Below are 17,386 nucleotides of genomic sequence, written 5' to 3' on the forward strand. Positions count from 1 at the left end.
AATGCACACACCCAAACGCTGGTGGCTGAGACTACAGGCGGGCCCTGCGGGAGCACTTAGAAGTCAGGTTCACCAGGCAGCGTGTGCCCGGTCTGCTTCTCACGGGGTGGTGGTCCCACCAGAGCCAGGGTCTGCAGTGAGAGAACCCACCGATGGGAAGGGCACAAGCGTGCCTGAGACCCTTTGGCTGGGCTGAGTTGATGGCCACAGCCAAGGCTGCCGGGTCATTTGTTAGATCCACCTGTGTCCATCCCTGAGACGGTCACTAAGCTGGACCCTCCCACCCCAGGAGAGGCTCCTGGAAATGTGGAACCAAGAAGGGGCTTGCTCAGAGTATTGAGACAGGGGGATGTGCCCCACATCTGTCTAGCTGAGGGTCAGGGTCACCACGTGGGGGCCACCGCCCTATGGCACCCACGTAACTACCCATATCCCCCTCATGGCGTGGGGCTCAGGGAAGAGTTTGTCTGGAGCCAGGAAGTCTTATAAACCCTCATCCCTTGCATGATTCTCCTTTTCCACTTATTTACACTTTTTATTGATTTACATCTGTGTATAAATAGAATTGATGCTCAGTTTGGGAAAATTCGACAATACATTTTTAAAGAAAAAACTGCGAGTCATCATAATTTCTCAACCCCAAAGCCATTTTGTTGTCATTTTTTCGTGCTTCATACACGTCTATGTATATCTGTCTTACTTTTTCCATATTTTAGATCATGACTTATTTAAAATTTGCTTATTTCACTTCACCTGGTATCAGTAAAGATTTTGGGAAGCATTTGGATATTTCTGTAACATCTCTTCATACAAATTGTCATAATTCACGTAACCAACACTTTGTTGTCAGAGGCGGCATAAGACCATGGATAGAACATGGTCAGACAGACCTGGGTTTGAATCCCTGCTTCCCCTGACTTAGCCATGTGACTGTGAGCAAGTCACATTACCTCCAAGTGCCCTTTGTAAAATAGAGGCTCTAATGCCTAAATCACAGGCTTATCTGAAGATTAGAAATATATGTATAAAGTGCCTGGTGTTTTAATAGCCTGGTCACATTATTATTTAGATTGGTTTCATTTGCCCTCTATTATAAATAATGCTTCAGGGAACATCTCTGTGCATAAATCTTTCTCTGCCACTATGATTATTTCCTTAGGACAGATTCTTAGAAATGGAATTATAAGACCAAAGGGTCTGAATATTTTTAAAACTCCTGATACATAACCCCACATAGTTTTCCAGAACCTTCTACCAGCATTGAGTATTGTCCCTTAAAAAAAAAAAAATCTATTTTGATAGAGAAAAAGTGATATCTCGTTGTTATTTTGACTTGATAATTAATGAGACTAAACATTTTCCAAGATGATTATTAGCTACTTGCACTTATTATTCAGAAACTGTCTACTCTTGTCCATCCCTCATTTTCCATGAGAAAACCAGGGCTCCCGGAAGAGAAATAGCTTGGCTGGGCTTCACACAATTAGTGTGTTCATTAATTCATTTGCCAAATATGTATTGAGCATCTCTAGCATGCCAGGGACTCTGCGGGGCCCTGGGGTACAATACAGAGAGAGGTGGAATAGACAAAGGGCCCTCCCCAATGGAGCTGCCACCTGGTGGGAGAGACATATGATAAGTCAATAGACACAGAAAATAATTACTCATAGTGAAAGTATGACTCACTCCCAAATATTTAATTGGGCAGTGAATACAAGCCAGGTGCTGGGGATACAGCAATGACCTGGGGAGACAAAACCCATGTCTCGTGGAATTTAGCAGAATCAAGAATTGTACCCAGGCTCCCCTGCCAGGCCAGAGCATGCCTCTTTTGATCATATCCCTTCAGCTGGACTCTGGAGAAGAGAGGCAGGTGACACAGGGAATCTAGGAAGGTTGGCTTGTCTCTACCATTCAGCATCTTCCTTGGAGTGTTAGTCTGGGTTCTCCCCACGTTCAAGAGATTTACTAGAGAAACATCTATGAGGGAAAACGGGGTGGGGGCTGGGAGGCTAGGAAAACACCAGAGTGCAGTGCAGGTCTGACCCATGTGAAGGAGAGGGAAGGAAGGAAGGCTGGGTGGAAAGTCCTAGATTATATCACAGTTCTAAGAAAGTCTGGCAAGATGGGGAGTCTCTAGATCAAATTGCCCATCAGAAGAATCTCTGGTCTCCCAGGAATGGGCCAACCTTTAATGTCTGTGCCATGCTCTAGTTGGGAGCAGCCCAGGGGAAGTGTGGGCTCTGAGTGAATGTAGTGATGGATTTCAGACACAGTAGCTGGGGTCATTGGTCAGTTACACTCCCCACAGAAGCTTTGAGAAGCACATGGTCACCACACCAGCATCCCCTCTGATCATGAATAGATATTGACTGTTGGTTGGATCAGACTTCTGCTAGCCAGAGATTGCCCTATTCTCTAGAGGTCATGCCAGGCAGCCAGACAGATAAGGGGTAAAGATTATCACTCTTTAAGTCACTCTTAAGGAGCCCTACCAAAGCCCAGATGGAAGGTATCCTGTCCCATGCAGACACCGCCAGAGGAGAGAGAGAGACCACATCTGCCCTCAGGTCTCATTTTAACATAGCAAATGTCCATGGCGTACCTACAATATGCAGAGTCACTGGGTCTCACTGCAACCCTCTCACGCCCTGCTGCCTCACCAGGCATCTGCCTTGAGTACAGGGTGAGTGAGGCTCTGGACATCACAGTCATAGGGAAGGGACTGAAGAAGGCTCCCTTCTTCTTTGGACTCTGTATTATAAAGAGCACTTCTTTGGGAGTCAGAAGACCTGTGTTATAATCCTGATTTTGCTGCTTCCTTTGCAAACAAACTATGTGACTTTAGGTAAATTATATAATTACCATGAGCCTTGCCTTCTTGGGGCCATAAAGACCATGTGACCTTGACCTTGGCACCTTCTGACAAACAAACAAGGCAGTAAGTATTTTAACCTGAGAGGCCTTTTGATCCTGCTACCCTGGCAGACCAGACTTAGGGTAGGCAGAGGGTGGGACGTGGCTGCCTCTCTGGCCAGACTGTCCCCTCATTCTTCTCTCATCTGCTCAGCTGCCACCCAGTAACTGGAGCGTGCACCTGCCAGCCAGGCTGGTCTGGCCACCACTGCAACGAGTCCTGCCCTGCTGGCTACTATGGCAATGGCTGCCAGCTGCCTTGCACCTGTCAGAACGGCGCCGACTGCCACAGCATCACTGGGAGCTGCACTTGTGCCCCAGGCTTCATGGTAAGATGGGAAGGGTCTCCCACGGCCTCATGCTCTCCAGCCTACACAGAAGAGGAGGCGTCAGCTCCTCCCACCTCTGAGTGGAATCTGGGAATCCCTTTGCCCAGGGACGAAGAGTGGAAGTGACTCCACACCCCCCTCAGAGAGCTCCTGACCAGAGAGCCCCCAGGCTGCTCTCAAAGGGTCAGTTATACTGAGGTCTGTAATTGTAGATTAAAAGGAGGGGGTCTTTCCATTGTCCCCTCAACCCTGAGCACCGGTTGTCTTTGCCCAGCTCTTCCCTGTCCAAATCCTATGCACACGGTCTTTCTCCATCATAATAACCACAGTATGCACAGTTTTGTATTCTACTTGCTTTCACCCACATTTGCTGCTTGGGCTTCTTGATTATCATTTTAAATAGCTGCATAACACTGCAGGAGCTGATGTACCCCAGTTTACTCAGCCATTCCCTTACTGCTGAATATTGAGTTGTTTCCAATGTTCACGGCAAATGTTACAATAAGCATCTTCCTACAAACAGCTTTTCCTCTCCTATTGAATTATTTCCTTAGGGTGAATTCCCAGGGTCAGTGGGCATAATATATTTATGGCTTTTGATGGATGGCGCCATATTACTTTCCTCAAGGGTTATATAAATCTATACCGCCACCAGCCATGTACAAATGTACCTATTTCAAAACAACTTCGCTAACATCCCTTTTTTTTTTTTTTTTTTTTTTTTTGGCTAATTATATCGGTAGAAAATGGCTCCTTGATGTTGCTCTAATTTGCATTTCTCTTCTGATTACTGGGGAGAGTGAACCTTTCCCCCATGTGTTTACTATTTGTATTTTCTCATGAATTATGCTGGTTTTTATGAGGTGAGGGAACTTGACACTGGAAGTGGAATCCTGTTCGAAGGTGGGGCGTGCCCAGTGGGTCTGAGGACCCAAGCACTCTGGGGTCCCCCAGGGCCATATATTTGATTGTGCTGTAGGAAGTGGTCTGTGCAGCACAAAGTGTGGTCTTTGGAACCACACTGGGGTCACATCCTGGTTGTCCTAGAGCTTCTCCGTGACCTTGGAGCAGTGAGTTAACCTCTCTCAGGATCGGTTTCCTCATCTCTGGAATGGAACACGTGCCTCGCAAAACTGCTGCCAGGTGTAGAGATGAAATACATCAAGTACCTCACCTCAGTGCTTCTCAGACTTCAGTGCACACATGAATCAGCGGTGGGCCCTATTGCATTGCACGTTCCGGTCCAGTAGATGCAGGTGGGGCCTGAGGCTCTGCATTCTAACAAGCTCCTAAGTGATGTCAGTGCTGCTGGTCAGTGGCCTCATTTTGAGCAGGAAGGGGTGGTCCTCAACTTGGGATGCCCATTGGAATCACCCGGGGAGCTTTATAAACACTGATGCCTGTCCACCCCCCCCCCCCCCCTCCAGAACACTGATATTTTCGGTCTAGTTGAGGCCAGTGTGCTGCCAAGGTGGAGATCCACTGATCTACAGGGAAGCACAACATGGGAGTGTGGGTTTGCCTGGTGTCTTTGTGGGCAAGTTGCCCTGGTCTATTGAACAAAATTCTGTTTAGTTCCTTCTTCCTCCTCCCTCGTGCAGATAAAACTGGGTGAAAATGAATTCCGGTGACATATTTGAAAGAGAAAGAAGTCTGTTCCCCCTGTAGGTTTCCTTTCTTATTTACCTTTGTTGGTGTGAGCTTTGGCCATAATTTCCACAGAAAATGTCAGTGCCCAAGGTTTTGGTTTGGGTAGGAGAGACTAGTTGTTTGGGAGACTGAGTGGAAGTGGACAGATCACACCAGACATTTAGTGTGGGCATTCTGACCCCAGTTCCAGTTCCACTATGACTTTGGACAGATGGCTTCCTCCCCAGTTCCTCCAGGAACTGGAGCCCCCAGTTCCTCCATCTGCAAATGGTAAGTGTGCAGGGGGAAATGAACCCACTGATTTCTAAGATGGTCCACTATGCATCGCTTCTCCACCTTTTGGCTAAGATCAAGTGTAAGATGGCCCATTGTGCAGACTCCAGGGACCATATCAGAAAGCACACCCTTATGGGGAAGATAAAGGAAAGTAGGAGCAAGGAGGGGTGTGTGTGTGTATGTGTGTGTGTGTGTGTGTGTGTGTTAGCCAAGGGAGAGGGGCTCATTGAAGTTGTATACATTATCTGTGGGACTGCTGAGTGTCCCATGTTCCCCCTTCTTCACTCCCCAACTGCCTGCCTAGTCACTATTCCTCAATAGAAGAGAGAATCAAGGCCTTCAGATGGCTAGGGAGGCCAGAGTCTGTGTGCCTACTGCCCCCAGGCCAGGGCTCCTGCAGTCTGGAGGCCAGTCCCCTGCTTCTCTTCCTCCCATCTGGGATGCAAATGACTTCCTGCCCTTGAACTTTGGGAGACTTGGCACTTGCAGTAATCATCTCATTGTGGAGTCCTACCTGCGTGGGGCTCAGGGCTAAGACAGATTGTAAGCCAAACTGCCCTGGTGAGACCCTGTGAATTCTCATCCATCTCCTCCTGCCCAGCCTCATTATACCTGGAAAGGCTCTTCTGGGGCCCTGTTGGGTGTTGAGCAGGAGCTGCTGGAGGTGATTACAGAACAGTCAATTGTTCTCATCCAGTGTGACTCATTCCTGAATGCACCAGGCTCCAAGGGGGAACTCATTACTGTTGCTTTTACTCCAGCTTCTGAATGAATGCAACTTCCTGCAATTAGCCAGCTCTGGTCAGGGTTGGGGTTGGGGCAATCAGCAGAGCCGACTTGGCAGAGACCTTCACCAGAATGACCTGCAGTCAATAATAATTAGGAATGCCTTTATTTGCTAGTTAATCTATAAATTTATGCAGCTGCCCTTTTCCTTGAAGGATTTTTAGGATGAGCAATTAATTAGAGACTAATTAAAAGAGCCCTTTTCTGAGTGTTTGGAGACCTCTATCCTAGGCTCACTAACCTTGGACATGTTGCCTCGCTTTGCTGGGCCTCAGTTTCCTCTTCTGTAAGATGGGAGTCACATCATTCCTGTCTGCTATTGGATGTGAGTAGCCAACATGGTAATCGATGTGAGGCCACATCCTCAGCTGGCCCCACCCAGCAAAGCTCTCCCTGCCAAGGGCTCTTTAGGGAGGATTTGGGGATAGCTTTATTAAAGCAGAGTCTCTGAGGACTGAGAATGGCCTCAGACTCAACGTAGATGTGAAGAGTACTAATAAGGTAGCGAGAACCACCCTTGAGAGTCTAGTGGCCTGCCTGCTCCAGCCAGATGGTCCCCAACCCCTGCAGAGGTCATGAGAATATGGGGCAGAAGCAAGACCCACCTGGCAGCCTGGGTGTGTTGGCCTTCACATTCTTCCTCTTTCCTTCTCAGAACACTAGATATTTACCCTGACAAACTTGGGAATCATCTGGTGGTATGGAAAGGCTAATCAGACATCCATTTAGCCTTCAAAGAGCTTGTGCTCAGTAACAATCATATTCACACTAGCAGCAAACACTTATTGAGTCCTTGCTGCACGCTTCATCTTTATTCCTCACAAGAGCCCTGTAGAGGTGCACTTTCACATTCTTCAATTTGAAAATGAGGAGCTGAAGTTCAAACAGGACAAGTGACTTGCCCAGGATCACAAAGCCAGTAGTGGTGGGAGCCGCTGAGCTCTCATATGTTAGATGATAGACTTTGACTGACAGATCACCATGGAACCACACAAATCTGAGTTCAGATCCTTGCCCTCCAATTCCCACTCTGCCTACTGGCAAGCCTAAGCCTAAGCCTGCCTAAGCCTGAATTTCCTCATTTGTTAAGAGTAGACTTTGCCATGAGAGTGAGAAGCTTCATATGGAAAGTTTGTGATTCAGTGCCTGGAACACAGTAAGCACCCAGTAAAATGATAGTGATTATTGGTGCACTATGAGAGTATTGGGGTGTATTGGCAGTATTGGCAGTGTTTCCTCCAAGTTCAGCACCCCTCCCATCAAGGAGAGTGTCAAGGTGAGCTATATATACCCAGGGGTTCCTTTTGGAACAAGCAGAGCCATGAATATGCACAGCTGTGGTTCCAAGCAGGTCCACCCAAGTACCTGTGGGTCACCCTAAATGGTCAGTCTCAGGAAGCATTATGGGGTGGACACACCTGCTGATGTTTGGGGAAATGGACATAGAGCTGGAGGTAGGAGTAAAGTCTAGGCATCTTACATGTTAGCTTGGCAATGCCAGTGTAATAATTACTTGAGGCATGGTTTGCTGAATTACATTGGGGCTGCTGGGTGGGGCAAAAGAGCCCTGGGCTAGAAGGTGAGAAACCAGGTTCGTAGCTCTGGTTATGCTAGCTTTCAGGGCTTCTATTTCTTATCTGTAAAATGGGAATGAAATCGGCTCCGCAATAGAACAGTGGTATGGGAACTAATCATTAAAATGGGAGTGCTTAGGGGCGCCTGGGTGGCTTAGTCGGTTAAGCGTCCAACTGCAGCTCCCGTCATGATCTCAGTCTGTGAGTTCGAGCCCCGCGTTGGGCTCTGTGCTGACAGCTCAGAGCCTGGAGCCTGTTTCAGATTTTGTGTCTCCCTCTCTCTCTGCCCCTCCCCTGTTCATGCTCTGTCTCTCTCTGTCTCAAAAATAAATAAACGTTAAAAAAAAAATTTTTTTTAAATGGGAGGGCTTAAAATTGGGAGGCATATTGTTTCAGCACCAAGGACAGCCGCCACAAGCCTCTCTCTCCTCTAAGGTTGTCTTGTCCTATCAGAACCTAGGGCCCCACCCAGTCAGAACACCAGGTTGAACAGAGGTGGGGGAGGGCAGAGTGAGGGTCGAGACAGGAGGCTCAGGCCAGCAGAGTCCTAGGAGTGCCCACATGAGGGATGATTCAGGAAGTGAGGAACAGCCTAACCGTGGTCGAGGGGACTAAGCGGAGCTGTCTATCCACTTGGAGGCTGAAATCACATCATCCCTCTATATGGTTTCTCTTTACCCACCAAACAAAACTCAAACCCTAGTCCTTTGTATGCCCTTAAAACTAGTTAGTCCACCTTAACTTCATCTCCTGCTAAAGTCCTGCCACAAATCTCTGCTGTGGCCACACATGACTCACCTTTCCTTAAGCACAGTGTCTGCTTTGGAGCCTCTGACTGTGCCTTTTCTCAAGATTTTCCCTCTTCCTAGAATGCCCTCCCCACTCTCCTTATCTCTATGAAAATCTTTCTCAGCCTTTCAGAGCTAAGATCAAAGGCTGCCTCTTCCATGAAGCCTTCCCTGAATATTCCTTCTTCAGAATTAAGCTCTCCTCTGTTCCCATAGCAGATGGCTCATACTCAGAGTCTGTCTACTCCTCCAGCTGCCTCCCCCCTGGCCCATGTCTAGCATGTGAACATCTTGCTCAACATACTCATTTTGAAATGGATGAAACTTTTGAGAAGAGCAGTGAATGCCCTTAAAGCAGAAGTTTCCAGCACTGACCGCTATAGGAAGGAAACTCATGGCATTTCTTGAGAGACCATGCCAGCAGGGCTGAGGCTTGAAAACATCCATTGGTTTCTCTGCAGTTCAGATAAACAGGTAGCTGTAGTGGGACTAGAATAGCTATCACCCAACATCATCTCTGGGTTTGTTTTTTTTGGTGGGGGGGGGGGCGCGGGGAATGGTGTGAGCTTCCTACCTTACGCAATATTACATAGCGGTTACCCAGAGACTTTAGAGCCAGATTCCCTCACTTCAAATACCAGCTTTGCTGCTTACTAGCTGTGTGACCTTGGGCAGGATGTTTTACCTCTCTGTGCCTCTGTCTTCTCATATATGAAAGGGAAATAATAATAAAGTCTTTTGGATTACTGGGCTGATAGAACTAATTAATACATACACAATAACTAGAATACCTAGCATATCAGTACTCTTTTAACAAGAGTTAGCTTATTACTACCATTATTTTTTCATTCATACTGCTGCTGCTATTGTTGTTATTTACCCCAAGCAGTTCCCTACCTGAAGAGATTGACTGGTCCTGGCCTGAACGCCCTCTTTGGGGGTCCAGGCAGAAAGGGGAGCAAGAGAAAGAGAGTAGTTAGTTGAAACTTCCTTCTGGCCAGGAGCTGCAGGGTTGACGGGGCCTCCTGGGTTCCCAAGGGCAGCCACAGAACTGAGAATCGGCTTTCTCATCACAGGGGGAGAAGGTTAGCTTCTCAGCCCCTGCACACTTCTCTGCTGACCAGCTTTCCTTAATTAAGGCCTCGCCTAAGTGGCCAGCCTGATGAAGCTTCCTCGCCTGTTCTCGGACTAATTGCTGCCACCTTGGCACCTGCAGCGAACAGCCTGTGTGGTCACCAGAGCTGCAGCGATTGGATTTCCCAGACCTTCTCCCTGCATGGAACCCGTGTGTCTGGGAGATAAGGGGCCCTCTGGTCATTGCTCAGTACAGATGCTCCCTTTCAGCTCTGGCTATAATGGGTGTGGGGAGCATGGGAGGCTGGGGAGAGGAACCTGGTGTCCCCTCCCATGGGGTCCGGGGCCTATATTTCTCCCCTGGATGACAGAATTTCTATTACCTTAAAGGGCTCATCTATTTATGCTGCAATTTTTTGAAGTCCTGTCTGCTGTTATTGAACCCTGCATGCTGGCGAGGGGAGCGGGCACTCCATCACCCAAATGAACAAACTCGTTTCCACATTTTTCTGCCTTTTCTCTGGGCTGTCGGTAGGTCGTATGCAAACCTCAGCCACTCTGGCCAGGGAAGGCAGGACAGGGGTGAGAGTTATGAAAATCCAGATCAGTGGAGCAGTGATTGAATTTTCCTCCAAGGTTTTTGGTGTCCTTTAAAGACGTCACTCTCCTCCAGCCCCCACCCCCAAGCTGGACAAAATGTGTGTCTGCCTTTTGTGCAGCTCCTGAGCTGGAACGAGGGAGTGAGGACAGCTGCGGGGCCAGAAGAGAATGTGGACTGAAAAATTACAGCCAGGTGACATGTGTACAATGTGTGTGCCTTTTCTTTTCTAACTGTTTGTTCTTTATCAAACCCAAGGTCTGCAGGCTATTAGCTCTAAGCTTTTCATGTCCCCCCCCCCCACCCCGCCCCGCCATTGACTGGTTTCCTAATTATAGTACAAAATTTTCCTGGGTGCTGCACTGCAGATGAGGAATTCACCCTCTAGCTGCCCTGCCCATGTGAGCAGAGGAACACAGGTAGTGCAAAGTAGCAAAAATGTAAACATATACACACCACACTCCAGGATTCAACTCCCAGCTCTGTCATTGCCTGCTGGGTGGCCTTGGCCCAGTTACTTATGCTTCTCAAGCCTTAGTTTTTCATCTATAAAACAGGATAAATAATGGTACTATGTTCTAGTGTTCTCAGGATTGGATTAGATAAATATGTACAAGGCTTAGAACAAAGGCTGGCATGTAGCAAATGCTTAGTAAAGTCAAGGTTTCTTGTGTGGTTGTATAGAGTTGATACACTGGAGGCAAAGGCATGGACTTTGGGGTCAGACAAGCCTGAGATGGAGTCCCAAGCCTGTCCCTCAGCTCTGTGAACTTAGGCGACGTCCTCAGCCTCTCTGAGCCTCAGTTTCCCATCTGTGAAATGGGTTAATAGTGCCTGCCCTTCAGGGTCAGTGTGAGCACAAAACGGGAATTATTCTTCATCATGGCAGAGTGGGAAGAATGCTGAGCACTTCCCTACCGCACCTTCTCATTTTAAAAAGAAGGAAACAGGTTCAGAGAGGGAAAGTGACTTATCCCGGGTCACACAGCAAATCGTTAGCAGAACTGGGATGGAAATCAGGTGACACAATTCCCAGTCCTTTACCTCCTCCTGAGTTTGCTGTCCCCGGAGCAGACATCAACTGATTTTACCTAGGGCAAAGAGGGGGATAGCAGTTGGGGGAGTGGTCACCAGAGTATTAAACCATGTTGGCAATTAATCCGCAGAGCAAAGTAGGGGAAATTGGTTTTATGTCACTAAGGCTGAGTCCAGCCTTCCCCCTCTGGGACCCCGTGGTTTGTGGCTTTATTAGGGAAAACTGCTGACTCTTCTGTTCTAAAAAATAGACATCCCTCATGTCAGAGCACCCCCTCCCTGCTGGCTTCCTCATGTCTTTATCAGTGCCCTCGTTACTGGGGTCTGGAGCTGGGACTTTGGTCCAGAGCCTGGAGCTCTCTCCATGAAACAGAAGAGGGTGTTGGAGCTGAGGCATCCATGCTTTGAGCATCACCAGTTTTCTTTTCATCCAATTCTCTGGTGTTCCTGGGGTGTGTGCTCCCACCGGCTCTCGGGCCTAGCCACCCCACAGACTCTGGAGAGTTGGCCCAGGCCACGAGTCAGGGATGCTGTCCTGAAAGGTCTAGAGGAAGCAGATGAGCGAGCGGAGCTGTGAGTGACCATGGCACGCCTTAGGCCAGGCCCCCTGCTCTTTGTTCGTCATTTTATGTAATCCTCACGATTACCCTGTAGGTGCAGACTATCAGTATCCCCACTTTGCAGATGAGGAAACCGAGGCTCAGAGAGGTGAAGTAACCTTCCCTAGTTTGTAAGTGGCCACCAGGAGCTGAGCCTCTAGCTGTGTGAACCCAGAGCCTGCACTTTGAGCCACAAGCAAAAACTGGAGAGGAGAGGGCTGTGGATCTGTGCTAAATAAGCAGCTTGGAGACTCCCTCAGGCCTTTTCCTGGGAAAGGGCACAGCCTTGGCAACCTCATTTCTCGTTTCTCGGTGGGAGCCTAGTGCCCTTCCTCGCTTTGTCTTTGAGGGGAGGTAGGCTAGGAGCCTCAGTCTCCCTCCCTTCCTCTGGGGCGGCCCTTCCCAGCTTACCCAGCTGCCTCACATAGCCCCCCTAATGAGGAAAGCAGGGCGAAAAGTGTTAGGGCTATTGCACAGAAGAGGAAACCAAAGTTTGGAGGGGTTCCAGGTCTGGTCCAGGGTGACGTGACTCATGAGGACATTGAGCTGGACCCAAGGCTTATGGTTCAGAGGCCACACTCGCCTCAGGACAGCTGTGCGGTGAGGGGATCAGGGCTGAGGAGACGGCCAGCCGGATGCTTACCTGGGCTCTGACCCTGGCTTTGCTGCCACCTCACTATTGGACCAAGTCACTTTACCCGTCTGTGCCTTCACTTCATCTTCTACAAAGATAGGTGCTCCCTGCATCCTGGGGCTGCTGTAAAGCTCACAGGAAACACTTATAGGAAGGACTGGAAGAAGTTCCAGGGTGTGTGTCCCCAGAGACGTGAGGGGGAGCAGTGGGCAGACTGACTCCCTACCAACCTTGCAGGTCTGGAACAAAGGAAGAACCCCCTCCCTTCCTTCCCGCTACCCCTGCCCTCTCTTCCAAGACCCCACCCAGCCTGGCCCCTCCCCGGCCATCTCCCCACTTAGTCATTAGCACCAATAGTCTCATCTGCAGCAGTAATTATGCACCCCAGGAGGGAAAGGGGTTCCTGCCAGAAGATGTGATTATGTCTGGAAAATGAAAGATGTTGCACAAAAAGGTCATGAATAAATTACTTCAAGGCGGGGCGAATAGGGAACTTAGCAATGGGGGTAAACACAAAAACAAAAACAAAAACTCAAAAGTTGTCTCCAAAAACACTACCAGATAATTGTTCTCACCTCACCTGAGCGGTCTGAGGAGGGGTGTTCATTCCTGAGACAGGCACAGGGGACCTGGGCAGGGGCACCCCAGCTTGATGGCCCGGATGAGCAGGGGTGGACGGAATGTGAGGGGAGAGAGTGGGAGCAGAGCCGGCGGGGCCCTGTGCGCCAGGGCAGGGACACGAGATGAATTCAGCAGGCAAGAGGGAGCCACTGTAGTCTTGAGCAAGGGGGGTGACCAAAGCAGCCCCATGCTTAACCTCTGCCGCCCCGTACCCTGTGTGAGGAGACAGGGACGTCACTGTCTAAGAGCTCAGCTTATAGTGAGTGCTCAGTGGAAGTTGGTTCCCATCACTCCCTGTGGCTCTTCAGCAGAGGCTGCTTGGTGTAGTGGGGAGGGCGTGGGCTTTGAGCCGAGGGAACCCGCGTTTGAATCTCGCCAATGTGGCAGTGTATAACAGGCCCACCTCGTATACCTCACTTTGCTCACCTCCCATGGGGAGTACCTTGCAGGATGGTAGTGAAGGGAAACAGAGCATGAAAGTGGCCAGAGCAGGTAAATCTGTTCCTTTCCTTGCGGTCTGCAGTGGCCTGGGCTCTAATGGACCGTGTGTAACACTCAAAATGCCTAAAGCATTTATGGCCCTTCCTCTGGGCCTGGCACTCCTCTAAGAAGATGACATATTTTTTTTTTAATTTTTTTTTTTAACGTTTATTTATTTTTGAGACAGAGCATGAACGGGGGAGGGGCAGAGAGAGGGAGACACAGAATCGGAAACAGGCTCCAGGCTCTGAGCCGTCAGCCCAGAGCCCGACGTGGGGCTCGAACTCACGGACTGCGAGATCGTGACCTGAGCTGAAGTCGGACACTTAACGACTGAGCCACCCAGGCGCCCCGAAGATGACATATATTAACTTACTTGAGCTTCACCGCTACCCTTGGAGGAAGGTACTACCACAATCCCCGTCTTGCAGACAGGAAGACTGAGATGCAGAGAGGTTAACAGCTTACCCCAAGTTGGTCAACTATACCCCATTAAAGCTGAAAAAGTAAAATGCCCAGGGTTCTGTAAGTGTCAGAGCCAGGACCTAAGGCCAACAGTCAGATTCCAGAGCCCACTGGAACCTCTGTGCCCTGCCTCTTCTTTGGGCAAACCCCAAAGGATCCTCAGCGCCCCCCACCAGGCTAAAACCTTAACCACGGCCACAGGGGTGCTCCAGCCACGGGAGTCAAATTTGGAAGTAGCATCAAACTGGGGAGCAATCAGGCGTCCGTCAGGTAGGACGGGAAGCATCAATGTGACAGGTGGTGGTGTGGATGGAGCCCCGGGTCCCTACCATGACCCCTGTCTGTACCACAGTTCTTCCACTCCAAAATGCTCTCCTGCCCAGCATCTCCTGTGTTCTCACAGCCCTATGGGTGACAAGTCACTGCTGCCATTTTATACACATAGGAACAGGCTCAGCATGGTTACCCATCTTGGCCTTCCCCACTCTCAAGCCCAGCCCTGAGCCGCTCCCCAGGCCAGGGCTGCAGGACAAGCCCCTCCAGCCCCATCTCCCTCTGGGGCGTCGCTCCCCTCTTCTCCCTGGCCTGCAGGGAGAAGTCAGGCCTATAACTGCTTTTCTTTAATGACTGACTCTACAGTCCATAAGCGATTGAATTTGCCTGAGTCTGGGTTTTCAACCTCTCTCAACCAGAGAGGAGTGGCCCAGACCCCTGCCTTTGGGGGAGGAGGGTTCCTAAAATAGGCTGGAACACTAAATCGCTTACCTGCTGTTGGACCCACCTTTGTCTTCAGGGCACAGTTTGGAGCCTGGCACCCGAGGCCTTCCTGGCTGGGCCGGTCTGACCGCCAGACGCCTGTCTTACCCACCGCCCCTCAGCCTCAGTGTTCCAGCAGATCCTAACAGATCACCTTGCCCTGGAGACCCCCTCAGCCACGCATGGCCCCGCCGCTGTGCCTCTGTCCAATCTGCCACCTCCCCGGATGCCTTTGCTGTCCATCCTCCTGGCCGAACCCGGCCTGTGCAGGAACCAGCCCCAGCTGGGTTTCTGCCTCTTTGTACAGCCTCCTTGCTCACTTCCCACTGGAACGAAACCACTCCATATTGTGTGCTGGCCCCCTCGCTCTGGTGGCCCACTGTGGATGTTTCTGTCCTCTCTACTAGACAGCGGCCGGGGTAGGGGGCAGGTCTGTCCGATTCATCCCTGTGTCTCTGCCCTTTTCCCCACCCTGCTTCCTTCCTAACCCCGGCCCCTCCCGGGACTGGCACAGTCTCCTGCACAGAGTGGGAGCGGTAGCTATTCGTTGAATAAATGCATGGGTCATTTAGAAGCATCCCCTTGGGGCGCCTGGGTGGCTCAGTGGGTTGAGCCTCCAACTTCAGCTCAGGCCACGATCTCACAGTTTGCAGGTTAAGCCCCACATCCGGCTCTGTGCTGACTGCTCGGAGCCCGGAGCCTGCTTCAGATTCTGTGTCTCCCTCTCTCTCTGCCCCTCCCCTGCTCACGCTCTGCTCTCTCTCTCTCTATCAAAAATAAAAACAAAACATTAAAAAAAAAAAGCATCCCCTAGGTCGTGAATAGTCCACATTTTACTTGGACCCTGGTAAACACCCCCATCAGAATCTGTAGGATCATCTGTTTCCCATAATCTGGTTCCCATCTGGGACATTATCACTATTGAGACTCTAGCTGTTCAGGCCACTTCCCTGGGCCCATACCACCCAGCCGCCACCTCAGAGGATCTAGGCCCTGCAACACACACACACACACACACACACACACACACACACACACACACACCCCTCTCATGTGTCCAGTCCCTCACATGGATCCAGCGTGTCCACACCATACAGTCCATACTCAGAGCTACCCGAACAAATCATCCTTGGGGCTCTAGGGCCAGGATTGGCCCAAATGTCCGACGTGCAGATGCTAAGCTTATACCACAGCTGCCCCACCATTGGTACAGAGCACGCCGACACCAAACTCACGCACTGCACGGACCACGCATGGCGGCCCCGAGAAACTACCATCCAAATCAGGACCCTGGGACAACAGGCATAAATCCTGGCCCTCGCGGGCTCTTCAACACATGCAGAGCACATGTGCATCTAGTACGTGCAGGGCCCACGTGTAATATTCACATGACACGCATCAGGAGTGTATACTCACACACGTGCACACACACACACACAGGCTCCCCAGAAACAGTCTGCAGAACATCTGAAGTAGGGCGGTGGCCCTCCAGTACTAGTCCCATCTTGGGCCCCCGCCCCACTCTGTTCTGCAAACTCTTTCCTCGAAGCTCATGGAGACCTCTCCTTGATGCCCCACCGTAGGCTCTCCTGGCAGTTCAGAAGCAGTGTTCTCCTGGCGCTTTCTAAAACCGCGAAGGAACTCAAAAAAATCTGATGCGGAGTGACTGGGGCCGTAAGGCTGTCAGGGCTTGTCCAGGGACTCTCGAAGCTTCGGGCCCAGTCTTTGTTGGGAAGCCTTGTCCTGTCCTCAGGGGAGAACTGATCCTGCAGGGGAGGCCCTGATCCTCTGTGTCTGGAGTCATCCCCACCCCCAGACCCTCAGCACAGGACACAGGAGGAGGAGCAGGGATGGGGAGATGAGGCCAAGAGCAGGAAAGCGAAGCCGTCTTAGAAAGCGAGGCCTTCCCACTGAGGGCTGAGGCCCTCCGCGTGCGGCACGCTGACGGCATGCTCAGTCGCCAGCAGTGCTGTCACCAGCATCGTCACTGTAGCCAGCGCTGTCTCTTTCAGAGGATACACACCATTTGATGGGTGTCGGCTCACTCCCCAGGCTCTCTCGCTCATGGGGCCTGTTCTCTGTCTTTCCGCCATCTTAGCTTTATTCCTCCAAGTTTTAAAGACTTTGGGGCTTTAAGAGTTTCCCGACACGAGATACAAATGCCCCCTAAGACTGCCCCCCGGAGGTTGCTAGTAGCCATCACCATACATTTAATAACTAATGTGTAGGAAGGCACCAGCACGCAGTAGGTGCTCGGGACATTTGGGTCCCCAGTATCGCCAGCCTGTCTGCAGCCAAGGTGGCTGGGTCGAGGGGAGAGCTTGGTCCCCAACAGAGGGATCTGTTGGCCCCTTTCCCACAGTGACTTAGGGCAGATTGACCCCTCCAGCCTTGGTTTGGCCTCTCTCTAGGGTGGTTCTCTCTCGAGGGAGGTAATTCCTTCCCTGCAGGGCTATTATAAGAACAGAAGGGGACAGAGGACATCAAGCACCTGCTATGGGCTGGCACCAAGGGAGCAGTCTGTCCTGAGACAGTAGGTCAGCCCCATCTGTAGGGGTGCAGGGTGTGGACAGTGGTGAGGACCAGAGTCCTGCCTGCACCTGCTCCCCGTCTCTGGGGGCTGCCCACTACGCATGTAAGAACTCTGCAGGGCTCTTAGACTTGGGAGTCACCTGGCAAGATACAGAGACCTCTGATGAGGGCTCTATGAGCTCTTGTTAGCCTGTGATGCCTTCTCTGATCTCAGAAGAGACTCTTCAGCAGGAACCAGTTGGAGAAGGGGAGGGGACTTACTGATAGGACAAG

The 17,386-nt window shown here is 50.6% G+C and overlaps 1 protein-coding gene across 13 annotated transcripts in view; it reads left to right on the top strand.

Moving 5' to 3' along the window:
• MEGF11 (multiple EGF like domains 11) overlaps positions 1-17,386 on the top strand; it is a 358,279-nt gene that overhangs the window by 297,077 nt on the left and 43,816 nt on the right. For all 13 annotated transcript variants that reach the window (XR_009264051.1, XM_058737313.1, XM_058737317.1 and 10 more), the window contains exon 10: positions 3,071-3,245. Coding sequence is in view for 12 of the 13 variants with exons in the window: in XM_058737313.1 (XP_058593296.1) it covers positions 3,071-3,245 (175 nt within the window). In the remaining variant the exon portion in view is untranslated. The remainder of the gene's footprint in view (positions 1-3,070; positions 3,246-17,386) is intronic.

Source organism: Neofelis nebulosa, chromosome 7 (assembly GCF_028018385.1).
Source record: "Neofelis nebulosa isolate mNeoNeb1 chromosome 7, mNeoNeb1.pri, whole genome shotgun sequence".
Taxonomy (NCBI): domain Eukaryota; kingdom Metazoa; phylum Chordata; class Mammalia; order Carnivora; family Felidae; genus Neofelis; species Neofelis nebulosa.